Source organism: Borostomias antarcticus (assembly GCF_949987555.1).
Source record: "Borostomias antarcticus genome assembly, chromosome: 15".
In the NCBI taxonomy this organism is placed as follows: domain Eukaryota; kingdom Metazoa; phylum Chordata; class Actinopteri; order Stomiiformes; family Stomiidae; genus Borostomias; species Borostomias antarcticus.
In genome coordinates this window covers 4,963,488-4,980,669 of record NC_140248.1, presented here as the reverse complement: position 1 = coordinate 4,980,669, position 17,182 = coordinate 4,963,488, and the positions used below count along the sequence as shown (strand labels likewise).

The window sequence follows — 17,182 nt, the reverse complement described above, 5'->3', positions numbered from 1 at the left end:
TTATTCGACTATTATTATTCTTATTATTGTTGTTATTGTTATTATTATTATTTCTTAGATGATTTGACTGAAAGAGACAGTTGCATGGATGGCTATCATACCTCAGAATTGTTCCAGTTGTATTATATAGCCTAGCATTCAGTGATGGCCTCCAAGGAGTAAGTTGTCAGGCCAATGATTGAACCTGCCTTCTTTATAAGATCATTTGTCCTGTTCCTATCCCCGACTGTAACACCAGTCACCCAGCAACACATGAAGAGACCATCAAAGGACTTACATTTACAAGAGTATAAAGACCGGGCCTTCTGGCCTTGCACCATAACAAAGCTGTTGACCTCCTGTCTGTAATATTCCCCCTGCTAGATGACATGTTGTGTTCTTATGGCTATAATCTGAAGTGAAGGCTACAATAAAAATAAAAATGTTGATGAATGGGGGCCATTTGGAGCTAGTAGGCTATATGTCTGAATCATCGCTGAGGTAGACCTACTGCTCTCATGTTAAGACCGGGTTGAAACTGGACCCAAGCGCGCGACACAGGAGGCGGTGGAAAAAGTGCAAAGCCCTGGAGCCTCATTTATCATTGTGGATACACCCTATTTCATTTACACCAGATTTTTCTACTTGCTTTTCTCCGCAAATAATGTGATGTATCATGACAAAACTCGATGGGAAATATTGTGTATATATCTCACAATATTTCCCATTGAGTTTTGGGTGTATGCACAATGATAAATGAGGCCCAGATGACGGTGATTGTCGAGATGAGCAGGTTCTTCTAGAGAGATGAGTAGATGATGATTGGAGTCAGGTGTGCAGCGCCAAGCCATAAGCTCATTCACTAATTAGCCACAACCGTATTCACCTGCGGCGAAGCGCGCGCTGCTGTATTGGGCGTCTCTGGATCAGTCTCCGGGGGAGAGGAGCGGGAACGCGCCCCAGCTCCGGAGACGGGAGGCGTGGGAGCACGGCCGGGCCGGAGCGCGTCCGTCATTACGCATGGCTGAATAAAGACCTCCCCCTTGGATCCTGTCATTTTTACAACTTTGTACAGTCCCCAAAACAATGTTCCGCCTTGCGTACGATCGGGGCAATAGAGGCCAGTGATTAGAACACGGGGGCAGTAGATAGGTCAGTGAATAGAACACGGGGGCAGTAGATAGGTCAGTGATTAGAACACAGGGGCAGTAGATAGGTCAGTGATTAGAACCCAGGCGCAGTAGACAGGTCAGTGGTTAGAACACGGGGGCAGTAGACAGGTCAGTGGTTAGAACACAGGCGCAGTAGACAGGTCAGTGGTTAGAACACAGGCGCAGTAGACAGGTCAGTGGTTAGAACACAGGGGCAGTAGACAGGTCAGTGGTTAGAACACAGGGGCAGTAGGTAGGCCAGAAACAGCTGTTCTGTTTGCTATCCCAGAGCTACCCAAGACCCGAGAGGTACCCCAGACCTGAGAGGTACCCCAGATCCCAGAGCTACCCCAGGGCAGCATGCGCACCTACAGCCCTACCGGGTCATGTGATCATCTACCGGATCATGTGATCATCTACCGGATCATGTGATCATCTACCGGATCATGTGATCATCTACTGGATCATGTGATCATCTACTGGATCATGTGATCATCTACTGGATCCCAGAGGCCCGATGAGAGCTGGTGAGGAGGGAGGTCCGGACCATGTTAGACCTGGGTCCAAGTACAGAAGGTGGCACCTGCCTGGGAAACTACCCTAGTGTGGTGTTACCTCCTCCCTCAGATGGAGCACTAGGATGGGAGGGAGGAGTGCAACACAGCCTGTACACACACTAGAAAACCCAGTGCTCTACAAGTGTGCTGCTCAAACACAGCCTGTACACACACTAGAAAACCCACTGCTCTACAAGTGTGCTGCTCAAACACAGCCTGTACACACACTAGAAAACCCACTGCTCTACAAGTGTGCTGCTCAAACACAGCCTGTACACACACTAGAAAACCCACTGCTCTACAAGTGTGCTGCTCAAACACAGCCTGTACACACACTTGAAAACTTTCGAAAAATTCACACAGCTAGCAAGCTTATCTACCCGGAACCTAACCTACAGTACCTAGAGATTCACACAGCTAGCGAGCTAATCTACCCGGAAACTAACCTACCTAGAGATTCACACAGCTAGCTGGTGTGTTTAGACTAATGGTTCCCTACGTGATGTAACGTAAACCCCAGGGTATCTGACCCAGCCCTCTCCCTTGACGGGGCCACCAGGGACCACAGAACACGTAAAAACCCAAACTCAAACATCTAGGAAAGACAAAGTGTAGCAACAGACTATTCAACTAACAACAACAGACTATTCAACTAACAAAATAGAACTCACAAAATAGAACTAGAATTTACCAGAACATAACATCAGCCCCTTCCCCTCTAACCTACACAGGTAACAAACAGTCATATACTGTGTATAGGAGACAGGTAGTGTATCGGCCTGAGACCATTCCTGGGGAAGTAGGTGAAGTGGTTTGACGCGCTTTCCATTCAGAAAAAAGGTCTTCACACGTTGCTTTCTTTGGACTACCACAGATAGTCCATTTATTTTCCCTCAAATCAAAACAACAAAAACCTGCCCTAAAACGGTCGAAAAACTATGAGCCTTCCCCATACTTCCTCCACCAGGTGTGTCTGACATCACTAATTTATGCCTGAACATTGTGCAGTGACCGGTATGCACTAGATGGTGCTGTTTAGGTATGAAGGTATGAATCAGGTAAGTATATCTCCTTAGGCTACACAGTGAAATAATAATAACAATAAATAATAATTATAATCCAGAATAATCACTATCACAATATCAACCAAGACTCGCAATACCCATATGGCAGGGAGACAATGGAACCAGGACTTGATTGACAGATGATCAGCAGGTCAGGTGATGGACAGATCAGAACACACGGAGGAGGGAGAGAGAGAAAGAGAGAGAGAGAGACATTAACACAGAGCAATACAGACAGAGGCGTAGCACAGAGTCATAGAGGAGTCTCACAGTCCCTGGTCCAGTCCCGTGGTCCTGGTCCCCAAACCTGACGGCTCATGGAGGTTCTGAAATGACTTCCGCAAGTTGAACCAGATCTCCCGGCTCCATGCCTATCCCATGCCCCGAGTGGACCAACTGATGAAGCGCTTGGGCTCAGCCAGGTTTGTACCCACGCTGGACCTGACGAAAGGGTACTGGCAGGTCCCCCTGAACCCCCGGGCCAAAGACAAACCTGCCTTGGCCTCCCCCGAGGGGCTGTTCCAGTACACGGTGTTGCCCTTCGGAGTGCATGGAGCCCCAGCAACGGTCCAGAGGCTGATGGACCGGGTCCTCCGGCTGCACAAGGACTGTGATGACATCATCATTTACAGCAGCGAGTGGGAAACTCCCCTGACGCCCCTCCAGGCAGTCCTCCGGGCGCTCCGCAGGGCGGGGCTCACCACCACCCCTAAGAAGAGCCGGCTCGGTCAGGAGGAGGCCTCCTACCCAGGCTATCACATCGGCCGAGGCCGTGTTCGGCCCACAGAGCAAGAAGGTGGAGGCCATCTCCAGCTGGCCCGCCCCGCGCACCCACAAACAGGTGAGGTCCTTCCTGGGTCTCGGGGGGTAGAACCAACAGTTGGTTCCTCAGCTCACCACCGTCACAGCTCCCCTCCACCACCTGACCAGGAAACGCCTGCCGGACAAGGTGGAGTGGAACCCTGCGGTGGACGTTCCGCTCCCTCAGCCAGCCTCATGTAGAGAACCAGTGCTGGCCAACCCTGACCTCACCTTTGACCTTTGACCTCCATACAGACGCCTCGGATGTTGGCCTGGGGGCCGTGCTGTCGCAGGAGCAGGGCGAGGAGGAGCACTCTGTCGTAAACGTGAGTCGGAAGCGCCTCCCACATGAGCGGGACGCCACGACAGAGAAAGAGGCGCTGGACATTAAATGGGCCGTCACCCGCCTGAAGTATTTTGACCGTCGCGCCCTCCCTTTCCAGTGTACACGGATTGATTGATTGATTGATTGATTAATTGACAGATTGACAGATTGACTGACTGATTGACTGATTGACTGACTGATTGATTGATTGATTGATTGATTGATTGATTGATTGGTTGGTTGGTTGATTGATTGATTGATTGATTGATTGATTGATTGATTGATTGATTGATTGATTGATTGATTGATTGACGTCACTATACTGTATATTGAAGTGTGTTTTCGACCAGAGGCTGAAGGGCTGCATACAGTCGCTATGGTGATGAGTTGATAACAGAACTGTATAAGGCCACACTGGGCCGTCACGCCCTCCGGCGTAGAGGGAGACAAGTGTGTGTGTGTGTGTGTGTGTGTGAGTGGATTAAAGATATGATGTATAAGATAAAATTGTTGTGGGCTTGTTTGCGATGACATTAACAATCTCAAATGATATTCTCTGTTGTGTATCTGACCAACAGTAGAATACCACTATCTACCTGACCAACAGTAGAATACCACTGTCTACCCTGACCAACAGTAGAATACCACTGTCTACCCTGACCAACAGTAGAATACCAGTCCCTGACCAACAGTAGAATACCACTGTCTACCCTGACCAACAGTAGAATACCACCGTCTACCCTGACCAACAGTAGAATACCAGTCCCTGACCAACAGTAGAATACCAGTCCCTGACCAACAGTAGAATACCACCGTCTACCTTGACCAACAGTAGAATACCAGTCCCTGACCAACAGTAGAATACCACTGTCTACCCTGACCAACAGTAGAATACCAGTCCCTGACCAACAGTAGAATACCACTGTCTACCTTGAGCAATATTACTGTCTATCCTGTACAGTATATCCTATACCATATTCTTGTCTGTCTACCCTGTCTCCTCCACTGCTCTAGAACCTTGTCTGGGCTGTGAAGTAAAGACACAACTCTTGTCCTCTCTGTAGTCAGGGGTTCCCCTGGAGTTTGGGAAGTGGAAGAGTCCTTCATTCATCATTTGGGAGGTGGGAGAGCCCAACTGTCTGTTAATTGGCTGAAACTCCCCGAGCTCCTCATCAACACAATAAGAAACACAAAATAAACACTCAAGTTGACTTATCAAACCCATTTTATTTCTAAGAGAATACAGAATAACAGAATAAACCTTTAATAGGATGTTGTAGATGAGGGAAAATAGGAAATCTATTTCTAATTGAACAGAAAATAAAATCTATTTCTAATAGAACAGAAAATAAAGTCTATTTTTATTACTCTGATTTGATTATTTTGAGAACTGAAAATTTTCACACACAATTGAAAACGTAAGATCTTTTCACAACATATAAAAAATTAAATAAAAAAGCAGAAAGAGATCCCACAAGCAACAAGACAAGCTCTCCCAACATGTTAAAGTTACTAAACAGGTGAATAGTGACGGTAGTTTGTGACGGGTAACGGCTTCACAGAGATGTAGCAGAGCATCACTGAGCTTCACAGAGATGTAGCAGAGCATCACTGAGCTTCACAGAGATGTAGCAGAGCATCACTGAGCTTCACAGAGATGTAGCAGAGCATCACTGAGCTACACAGAGATGTAGCAGAGCATCACTGAGCATTACAGAGATGTAGCAGAGCATCACTGAGCTTCACAGAGATGTAGCAGAGCATCACTGAGCTTCACAGAGATGTAGCAGAGCATCAGTGTCCTCTGAGGAGAAGACAGGAACCAGAGAGGGGGGGTCAGCCCAACCCTAACCCCAGCTTGGAGGAAGAGTGGTTCTGCAGAATGAATACACTCTTCTGTAGCCAATCAGAGCTTAGTATTAAACCAAGCCCAGATAGACAGTATCAACGTAATCTCTATGGTCAAACTGTAGGATTCTGCTGCCAGTGAGAGATGGATCAACTCAGAGGAATGTGTTCATCTGGACGGACAGACTGGGCTGTGGTCTAAACATGACCGTGACATCATCACCCTGCTCCTGATAGGACAGAGTCATGTGACCTCATCTGAGAAGACACGCCCAACTAATTATCATATTTACAGTATGACAGCAGGAAGCAGTGCAGAAACAGAGAGAAAACATACTTGATAAACCAGGAAAATAAATGTATTTTTCTATATATTTGGAAGAAAGAAATGGCATATTTGCTTGTGTCACTTGTGTGCAAACTACAAATCCTCACATCAAATTGAAATATAATTTCTATCAAATTATGTCAGCCATGAAGGCCTCATTAATGATCTATCGGACATCATCAGAGACACAACTGTTTTATTAGTCATCTATTGACATCATCAGAGACACAGCTGTTTTATTAGTCATCTATTGATATCATCAACAGCTGTTTTGGGTAAATTTGTCTTTGTGCTGCGCTGCATATGAATCTGATTGTTGAGTTAGTTGACTGTCTCCATTTCCTCCCCTAGACTCTGCTGCTCTTCTGTGAGGACACACACACACACACACACACACACACAAACAACAAGGTAAATAACAACAGTGTACACAACACTGAACTCATGTTGATGGTGATTTTACATTTAGGACAAATTAGGACTAGCAGGTCATACAGTTCACTATGCTGTTTACTATACTGAATATGTCACTGTGTGTGTGTGTGTGTGTGTGTGTGTGTGTACGTACGTGTGATGTTATTGGAGGAGGGAGATCCGACATCAGAAGCTGCATGGAGAAACAACCAGAGCAGTTAAACTGAGGAACAACCAGAGCAGTTAAACTGAGGAACAACCAGAGCAGTTAAACTGAGGAACAACCAGACCAGTTAAACTGAGGAACAACCAGACCAGTTCAACTGAGGAACAACCAGACCAGTTAAACTGAGGAACAACCAGACCAGTTAAACTGAGGAACAACCAGACCAGTTCAACTGAGGTGACTGCCCTTGCACTACCCCCAGAGACTTTTGTACACTTTGGTCACTGTCACTTGGTTTTGTTCTGCCTCCTTGTGTGTTTGGTCTTGTGTTCGTTGTCTTGTCTGTTGTCTTGTCTTCTATGTTGGTTTGTGTCAGCTTTCGACACCTGTCCCCTCACTAGTCTCACGTCACTCCAGTCCCTCCTCTCCTGGCCCTCTAGTTCCCCCCAGCCTCGTTCCCTGTTCCCTTCCCTTGTGTCCTTGTTCCTCTGTCCTTGTGTTGGTGTCTTGTTGGAATCCCTCCATGTCCTTGTCTGGGTGATTGTCTGCACCTGTGTCTCGTTATGTCTTGTTGCACACCTGTACGTTGTGCCTTGATTGTTCTCCCAGAGTATATATGCCCTCCTGTTTCCTTTGTTCTCTGTCGGTTCATTGTTAATGTTAGTGTTTCCTCCTGGTGTTCCTCTGTTTTGTTTTCTGACATAAAAATTCCTATATTTTGAACCTGCGCTGCCTGCCTGCTGTCTGCTTATGGGTCCTACCTCCATCTACCAGCCTCAAACCCTAACAACCAGACCAGTTGTTAGTCTGGGGCGGCTGTAGCTCAGTTGGTAGAGTGGGTCATTCAATGATGGAAGGGTCAGTGGTTCAAATCCCAGCTCCGACTGTCCACATGTCGAAGTGTCTTTGAGCAAGACACCTAACCCCAAATTGCTCCCAATTAGCAGGTTAGCACCTTGCATGGCAGCTACCGCCATTGGTGTTTGAATGTGTGGGTGAATGGGTGAATGAGAGGTCATTGTAAAGCGCTTTGAGTGCCGCTAAGGTGGAAAAGCGCTATATAAGTGCCGTCCATTTACCATTTAACTGAGCTGACGAGGAACAACTGACTGAGATGGATACAGTCACCATGGATACCAAAACACACATGACACATGTTGAACAACAGGAAGGACAGTACAGCCTCACAGGATAGTGTGGTGAGATGGACATGTAGGAGAATAACATGTGAACACAGATATACTGTATGTGAACATGTATATGTGTAGTGTATGTATGAGTCATATTTTCATCACAATACTCACTGTTAGCTGGAGTGAAGCCTGAAACACAGATGACTCAGCATGATTGAAGTGATACATATGATTAGTAAAACATTGATCATCTCCACTACTGAGTGCCCATAGTAATCCACTACCAATACTGGAAATGCACAGTGGTGCTCAGATGATCAGGGTCAGATATCCAGAGCTGCTTCTCCTCTCTCACCTTCCTGAGCAGTCATCTTCCTCCAAATGACCACTCCAGAGATGATGCCCATGACCAGGAGAAGAACCACCACCCCTCCAATGATGAGGCCAGAGGAACCTGTAACAACCAACACAGAACATTCAGACTGTAGCTGGGAGTCTCCCATGCTGGTGATGTTACAGTTTCATCATCAACTCTCACACTCTTCTCTGGTCACTTCAGTAGGAGACCAGATGGTCACTCTGGGAAAAGACACCGCAGACTAAAACACTTCCACACAGAACAATGCTGTCACTTGTAGCAGATCCCTGTCATGTCAGGTCGAACACTTTTGGGAGGGTTCTGTCATGGCGCCAAATGGTTCTATAGTATGTGGAACGTCTTGAGTGTATGTGTGTGGGAATGTGGTCTCCTCTGAAAGATGAGCAGGATAGAACACTGATAAACAAGGACCAGAGGATATGTAAGAATAATAATAGTAATAATAATAATAAAATAATAATCATAACAACAACAATAATAATAATAATAATAATAATAATAATAATACTATGAATGTATATATAATCTGTGTTTAAAGAGGACATCCTATTGTGATTCTCTCTCTCATTCTATGGTCATTCTCTCTTTCCTGGGTCTTTCCTCCTGTCAGTCTTACCTGGGTTACCTGGGTCAGGCCAGTTGGTCTTCAGCACAGAGCGCTCCAGCTTGGTGACAAAGTCCTCCTGGATCCCTGAGACCTGAACCACACACTCCCACCTCCCGCTGTCCACGTCCTCAGGCTTCACTGTCAGGAGAACACGGGTCTGGAAGGTTCCGTCCTGGTTGGGGAGAACCTCTCTATAGTCCACGTCCTCGTACACCTCCTCTCCATCTCTCCTCCAGAACACCATGACTCCTCTGGGGTAGAAGCCTGTAGCATGGCAGGTCACTGGAGAGGAGGGGCTCTTCTGGAGGAGAGACACATAGGGAGGGACTGGAGAGAGAGAGAGAGAGAGAGAGAGAGAGAGAGAGAGAGAGAGAGAGAAGAGAGAGAGATGGAGAGAGAGAGAGACAGAGATGGGGAGAGAGAGAGAGAGAGAGAGAGAGAGAGATGGAGGGAGAGCGAGAGATGGAGAGAGAGAGAGACAGAGATGGGGAGAGAGAGAGAGAGAGAGAGAGAGGGAGAGAGAGAGAGAGATGGAGAGACAGATGGGGAGAGATGGAGAATTTTAAAAACCCTTTATTAATAATTCACACTAAAAACAGACAATAACCACAACCACAAACGTCAATACCAACAAAAATCCGTACAAACTCAAAAATTAAACACTAACGCTCCATCCGGCACATAGCATAAGACCCCCCAACCCCCCAACACTCATAAACGTCACCAGGTCATTGGTCATCTGATATAAATCAAACTCCACTCTCAGGCGCGCGGTCATCAACCCCTTGCACATCACCACCGGATCAACTGACCCCCCACCCACAATGCAATTCCTCCTCGTCTTCCAGATGGACAGCTTCGCCACGCCAAAAACCATATTCAGCAGTACATGAACCCCCTTCCTCTGCACAGAGTACCGCGGACCCGAAATAAAACCCTCAAATGAGTCACTCCCAGCCCCTGACACCATCCCCGAAGAAGGTCAAAAAGCCCCCCAAGCCTAACACAGGTAACAAATAGATGCTCCACCCGCTCCCCCTGCCCACAGAACGGACAGCCCTCCCCCGTACCAGGATCCATGTGCGCCAGATACCTGTTAGTAGCTATAGCCCCATGCAAAACCCTCCACTGGAGATCCCCCGTTCTCTTATCAGTGGGTGGCTTGTACAGGGACCGCCAGCAGCCTTTCGGGGAAAAGTCCCGACCAAAAAAATCTGCCCACCTCGAGTCCCTCATCGTGGCCAAAGCCCTCAAGTGTGCGACTTTCACACAGACGAGGTAGACAGCCTTCTTGCTGACCGCTTGAAATCTTCCCAGCTCAGGGGTCCGGAACGTCAAAAACATCCCTCTCTCCTCCTCCCTCTCTCCTCCTCCCTCTCTCCTCCTCCCTCTCTCCTCCTCCCTCTCTCCTCCTCCCTCTCTCCCACGCCCACTCCCCAACCCCAGGAGAGACTGAGAGTGAAGGGAAGGCCCAGTCATGTCCATCCTGCCACTGTGCCAGACAAAGACCACTCCGCACATACGCTGCAAACTCCTCAGGCAGGGACGAGATGACCTCCGCCACCACTTTCCCCAGCAGGCGTACCGACCGAACCGCCGTGGTCTCCCCCAGCTGATCGACAGGCGTCCTCAAAAGATGTCCCAGTTTGATACAGCCTGCCTCCCCCAGCCGGGAACGCAGACTAGGGGAAGCGAGAGTCCCCGCTGTAACGAGGTCAGACCCAAAAAGGGGCTCCTCAAACAGCCAGGGTCCCGCTCGCTGCTCCAGGTCACGCCGCTCAGTGAAAGTTCTCCAGGCCACCAACACCCACCGGTAAAAAGGGCTCAGTCCCGCCAAACTGACCAGGTCAGGCTGGAATAGGAACAGCTGTTTGTCAAGCCCCAGACGCCCCGCCCTCATCAGGAGCAGCCCCGCGGTGTCATGCCAGCGGGACCCCGCCCCATACAGGAGCCTCTGGACCGTCTGAAGCCGGAAGGCTTTAATCCTGCATGGAATGTCAATCAGCCAAGTCCCCCTTCTTTGGCAGCAGGGAAAGGGCTGCACGCCGACACGAGACCGGCAACAACTCACTCCCCACACACTCCACCAACACCTCCAGCAGGTCCTCACCAATACAGCCCCAGAAGACCTTATAAAAATCGGCGGGGAGGCCATCAACGCCAGGCGCCTTGCCAGACACCATCTGATTCACCGCTGCCGTAAACTCCACAAGAGAAAATGGCGAGTCCAGGGCTAGGCGATCCACATCCCCCAACCGCGGGAGGTCTCGGAGTAAGTCTTCCGCACACCCAGAGTCACAGCCCTCCTCCCCATAGAGGCCAGAGTCACAGCCCTCCTCCCCATAGAGGCCAGAGTCACAGCCCTCCTCCCCATAGAGGCCAGAGTCACAGCCCTCCTCTCCATAGAGGCCAGAGTCACAGCCCTCCTCCCCATAGAGGCCAGAGTCACAGCCCTCCTCCCCATAGAGGCCAGAGTCACAGCCCTCCTCCCCATAGAGGCCAGAGTCACAGCCATCCTCCCCATAGAGGCCAGAGTCACAGCCCTCCTCCCCATAGAGGCTAGAGTCACAGCCCTCCTCCCCATAGAGGCCAGAGTCACAGCCCTCCTCCCCATAGAGGCCAGAGTCACAGCCCTCCTCCCCATAGAGGCCAGAGTCACAGCCCTCCTCCCCATAGAGGCTAGAGTCACAGCCCTCCTCCCCATAGAGGCTAGAGTCACAGCCCTCCTCCCCATAGAGGCCAGAGTCACAGCCATCCTCCCCATAGAGGCCAGTGTAAAACGCCACAGCATGTCTCCTCATTTGGGCCGGATCAGTCGTTGTCCTCCCATCCACCAGACGAAGACACGCCATCTGCTTTTTCTGGGAGGCCTTCCTCTCTCAATTAAAGAAATATGCAAAAGGAGCATCCATATCCTTAATACCAATAAACCTACTGTAGCCCTCACCATGGCACCCTTCACCCTTTCCTGCAAAATGAAGCGAGCTCCCTCTTTTTCTCAATCAATCTCCTCTCCTGCTGAGGCTCTCTATGACTCATGAGGTCTCTCTGAATAGCAGTAATCTCCTGCTCTAGCCGATAGACTGCTGCTTTCACTCTGATTGTGGAATGAGCAGTATATTGCTGACAAAACACCTTTATTTGTGCTTTCCCCACCTCCCACCATTGGCTCAAAGACACAAAGTCAACCTTACTCGTCCTCCATTCATCCCAAAAATCCTGAAACTTCTCACGAAACACCCTGTCCTGTAAAAGTTTGATATTGAAATGCCAGTACGAATTTGCTTTCACACTGGGAACAAGGCATATATCCGCAACAGCTCAATGGTGATCCGTAAAACCCATAGGATAAATAAAACTCCTCAACAACTTATTCCTAAAAAAACAGGATATGTATATTCTATCTAACCTAGCTGCAGACATTCGACCAGCCACAACCCTAACCCAGGTATACTGCCTCGCCAAAGGATGTTTCATCCTCCAAGTGTCCGTTACATCCAGCTGTACAAGTATATTAGATAGAAACCTGGATGACTGCAGATGAGGCTCCTCAGTTGTTCTATCTAAGGTGAAATCCACTGTACAATTCCAGTCCCCCCCTATCATGAGACAGTCCCTCTGATCAGCTTGTGTTAGTGCATCCTTTAACCTTCTAAACATGGCCAGCCTCTTTGAACACACATTAGGTACGTACACATTAACAAAACAAAATGTTGTTTCCCCTATTTCAGCCCTCACCATTTGCACCCAACCTGGTACTATCTCTATACTAGAAATTACATTGGCATTGCCAGTGACACTAGGGGAAAACACTATAGCAGTCCCTGCACTAACATTAGTCCCATGGCTGAGGAAAAGGTCCCCCCCCCCCCCCCCCACCACATCTCCCAATCTAGCTCGTTTGACTTATCAGTGTGTGTTTCCTGCAATAATAAGATATCTAATTTCTTCTGCTGAAATATTTCAGAGATTAAAGCCCTTTTTTACCTATCCCTGCCTCCATTGATATTAAGTGACCCTACTCTCAAAGCCTGCATAAGGAAGTTAGAGAGGAGTGAGAGCAAAAAGAACAGAAGAAACAGATTGAAATAGGAAAACACCCTGTGAGACACAAACATCACTTCTGAGTTTTACGCCTTCTGCCTGGAACCTTCTTAAGAAGGTTAGGTCGTCTTAAACTAGTCACAAGCTTCTTCAGCCTAAAACGCTTTCTCTCATCTAACAACTGCAACCCTACGATCTTGCTCAACACCGTAACAGATTTAATAAACTTCTCAGTGTCGGGAAAATAATCCTCTACTTTGACCTGCTTTCCAAACGTTTCATCAAGAAAATCATTCACTTCCTGAATTGTATACAAAGTATTCCGAGCCTGTCAGTGACACACTATCTGAATCAGAGTCCATCTCCTCGTCAACAGTCTGACTCTCTGGGACCGGCTGCTCAGCTGCCTCCTGGCCTACAGTCTCTCTCTGGCCCGGCTCAGCGACAGCAGCAGCAGCCCCGCCCACCAAACCAGGGCTACTGTCAGTAGGTTCAACTACACTCTCAACTACAGTCCCCATATCCCCCCGCTGGGCATCTCCCTCAGCCCGCTCTCCTGTTCCATCCTCCCCTCCTTCCACAGACTGACTAGTCTCCTCCTCTCTCTAGTCTGCTCCCTCCCTCCTACCACAGACTGACTAGCCTCCTCCTCTCTCTAGTCTGCTCCCTCCCTCCTACCACAGACTGACTAGCCTCCTCCTCTCTCTAGTCTGCTCCCTCCCTCCTACCACAGACTGACTAGCCTCCTCCTCTCTCTAGTCTGCTCCCTCCCTCCTACCACAGACTGACTAGCCTCCTCCTCTCTCTAGTCTGCTCCCTCCCTCCTACCACAGACTGACTAGCCTCCTCCTCTCTCTAGTCTGCTCCCTCTCTGGTTGAACGCTCCTCTGTGCACCAGCCGGACCGGAGCTCCCCGCCGCATCAGCGGGTCTGCGAGGGCCGTCCCTCACGACATGACCCTCCCCACCGCACCCAAAACACTACATGACCCTCCCTACCGCACCCAAAACACTACATGACCCTCCCTACCACACCCAAAACACTACATGACCCTCCCTACCACACCCAAAACACTACATGACCCTCCCTACCACACCCAAAACACTACATGACCCTCCCTACCACACCCAAAACACTACATGACCCTCCCCACCACACCCAAAACACTACATGACCCTCCCTACCACACCCAAAACACGACATGACCCTCCCTACCACACCCAAAACACTACATGACCCTCCCTACCACACCCAAAACACTACATGACCCTCCCTACCACACCCAAAACACTACATGACCCTCCCTACCACACCCAAAACACTACATGACCCTCCCTACCACACCCAAAACACTACATGACCCCCCCTACCACACCCAAAACACTACATGACCCTCCCTACCACACCCAAAACACTACATGACCCTCCCTACCACACCCAAAACACTACATGAACCTCCCTACCACACCCAAAACACTACATGACCCTCCCTACCGCACCCAAAACACTACATGACCCTCCCTACCACACCCAAAACACTACATGACCCTCCCTACCGCACCCAAACCACTACATGACCCTCCCTACCACACCAAAAACACTACATGACCCTCCCTACCGCACCCAAAACACTACATGACCCTCCCTACCACACCCAAAACACTACCTGACCCTCCCTACCGCACCCAAAACACTACATGACCCTCCCTACCACACCCAAAACACTACATGACCCTCCCTACCACACCCAAAACACTACATGACCCTCCCTACCACACCCAAAACACTACATGACCCTCCCTACCATACCCAAAACACTACATGACCCTCCCTACCACACCCAAAACACTACATGACCCTCCCTACCACACCCAAAACACTACATGACCCTCCCTACCACACCCAAAACACTACATGACCCTCCCCACCACACCCAAAACACTACATGACCCTCCCTACCACACCCAAAACACTACATGACCCTCCCTACCACACCCAAAACACTACATGACCCTCCCCACCGCACCCAAAACACTACATGACCCTCCCTACCACACCCAAAACACTACATGACCCTCCCTACCACACCCAAAACACTACATGACCCTCCCTACCACACCCAAAACACTACATGACCCTCCCTACCACACCCAAAACACTACATGACCCTCCCTACCACACCCAAAACACTACATGACCCCCCCTACCACACCCAAAACACTACATGACCCTCCCTACCACACCCAAAACACTACATGACCCTCCCTACCACACCCAAAACACTACATGACCCTCCCCACCGCACCCAAAACACTACATGACCCTCCCCACCACACCCAAAACACTACATGACCCTCCCTACCACACCCAAAACACTACATGACCCTCCCCACCGCACCCAAAACACTACATGACCCTCCCTACCACACCCAAAACACTACATGACCCTCCCTACCACACCCAAAACACTACATGACCCTCCATACCACACCCAAAACACTACATGACCCTCCCTACCACACCCAAAACACTACATGACCCTCCCCACCACACCCAAAACACTACATGACCCTCCCTACCACACCCAAAACACTACATGACCCTCCCTACCACACCCAAAACACTACATGACCCTCCCTACCACACCCAAAACACTACATGACCCTCCCTACCACACCCAAAACACTACCTGACCCTCCCTACCACACCCAAAACACTACACGACCCTCCCTACCACACCCAAAACACTACATGACCCTCCCTACCACACCCAAACCACTACATGACCCTCCCTACCGCACCCAAAACACTACATGACCCTCCCTACCACACCCAAAACACTACATGACCCTCCCTACCACACCCAAAACACTACATGACCCTCCCTACCGCACCCAAAACACTACATGACCCTCCCTACCGCACCCAAAACACTACATGACCCTCCCTACCACACCCAAAACACTACATGACCCCCCCTACCACACCCAAAACACTACATGACCCCCCCTACCACACCCAAAACACTACATGACCCTCCCTACCACACCCAAAACACTACATGACCCTCCCCACCACACCCAAAACACTACATGACCCTCCCTACCACACCCAAAACACTACATGACCCTCCCTACCACACCCAAAACACTACATGACCCTCCCTACCACACCCAAAACACTAAATGACCCTCCCTACCACACCCAAAACACTACATGACCCTCCCCACCACACCCAAAACACTACATGACCCTCCCCACCGCACCCAAAACACTACATGACCCTCCCTACCACACCCAAAACACTACATGACCCTCCCTACCACACCCAAAACACTACATGACCCTCCCCACCACACCCAAAACACTACCTGACCCTCCCTACCACACCCAAAACACTACATGACCCTCCCTACCACACCCAAAACACTACATGACCCTCCCTACCACACCCAAAACACTACATGACCCTCCATACCACACCCAAAACACTACATGACCCTCCCTACCACACCCAAAACACTACATGACCCTCCCTACCACACCCAAAACACTTCCATGTTTCAGAAGAAACAAAAACCACATAATCAAAGTCATCTACCCTCACCTTGAAAACTAGGTTCAGCTCCTCATTTCTATTATTGAGAATCATGCTCACTTGTCGCCTATAAGAAACAACGTGTTGCAAGAACGGCGTTTTAATACCCGACGGGAGCATTCTTATCAGGGAGACTATTTTTCCATGTCTCGATAGTTCTCTCACCAATAACTCATCGCTAATAAAGGGTGGAACATTGGATATAGTTGCCCTCTTGGCGGGTGTAGACAGGGGCAGAATTGACACCAAAGTATCATTGATCACGACTCGCAATCAGTCCGTGTGTTTTGTCAACCTCATCAACAAAAATCACACAAGCACCGTTCATCCGAGCCGCGGATTTAATACTATCGTATCCAACAACCTTCCCCACTTCCAGACAACACTCCTCCACCGAACAGGGGAAAGGAGTAGAAATCCTAACCCCATTTTGCCGACTGAGTTTGGCAAACTCCATGCCACACAACCAGACCAGCACACGCTGGCCGGTAATCGACACTCACTGCAAACCCTGTATTAACTATTTCCTTACAGAAACCAAGACTAAACCATAGACCATGTACCAAAAAGAAAAGAACAAGCTGGAAAAGGAAAGGAAAAAAAGCTCCAAACACACCGACCAGCTCTCAGCTCACTCACCCACCACCAGCTCTCAGAGAGAGGGAGACAGATGGAGAGATGGAAAGAGAGAGAGACAGAGAGAGATGGAGAGACAGATGGAGAGAGACAGATGGAGAGAGATGGAGAGACAGAGAGAGATGGAGAGAGAGAGATGGAGAGAGATGGAG

General features: G+C 49.2%; 1 protein-coding gene across 1 annotated transcript in view; it reads right to left on the bottom strand.

Moving 5' to 3' along the window:
* Positions 1-5,118: 5,118 nt before the first annotated feature.
* Positions 5,119-17,182, bottom strand: part of LOC311318375 (major histocompatibility complex class I-related gene protein-like) — a 26,719-nt gene continuing 14,655 nt past the window's right edge. Inside the window, exons 4-8 of the mRNA XM_084449692.1 lie at positions 8,762-9,079; positions 8,122-8,220; positions 7,938-7,955; positions 6,622-6,660; positions 5,119-6,418 (exon numbers count right to left, since the gene is read on the bottom strand). Of these exons, the coding sequence (XP_084305818.1) occupies positions 6,375-6,418; positions 6,622-6,660; positions 7,938-7,955; positions 8,122-8,220; positions 8,762-9,079 (518 nt within the window). The 3' untranslated portion in view covers positions 5,119-6,374. The remainder of the gene's footprint in view (positions 6,419-6,621; positions 6,661-7,937; positions 7,956-8,121; positions 8,221-8,761; positions 9,080-17,182) is intronic.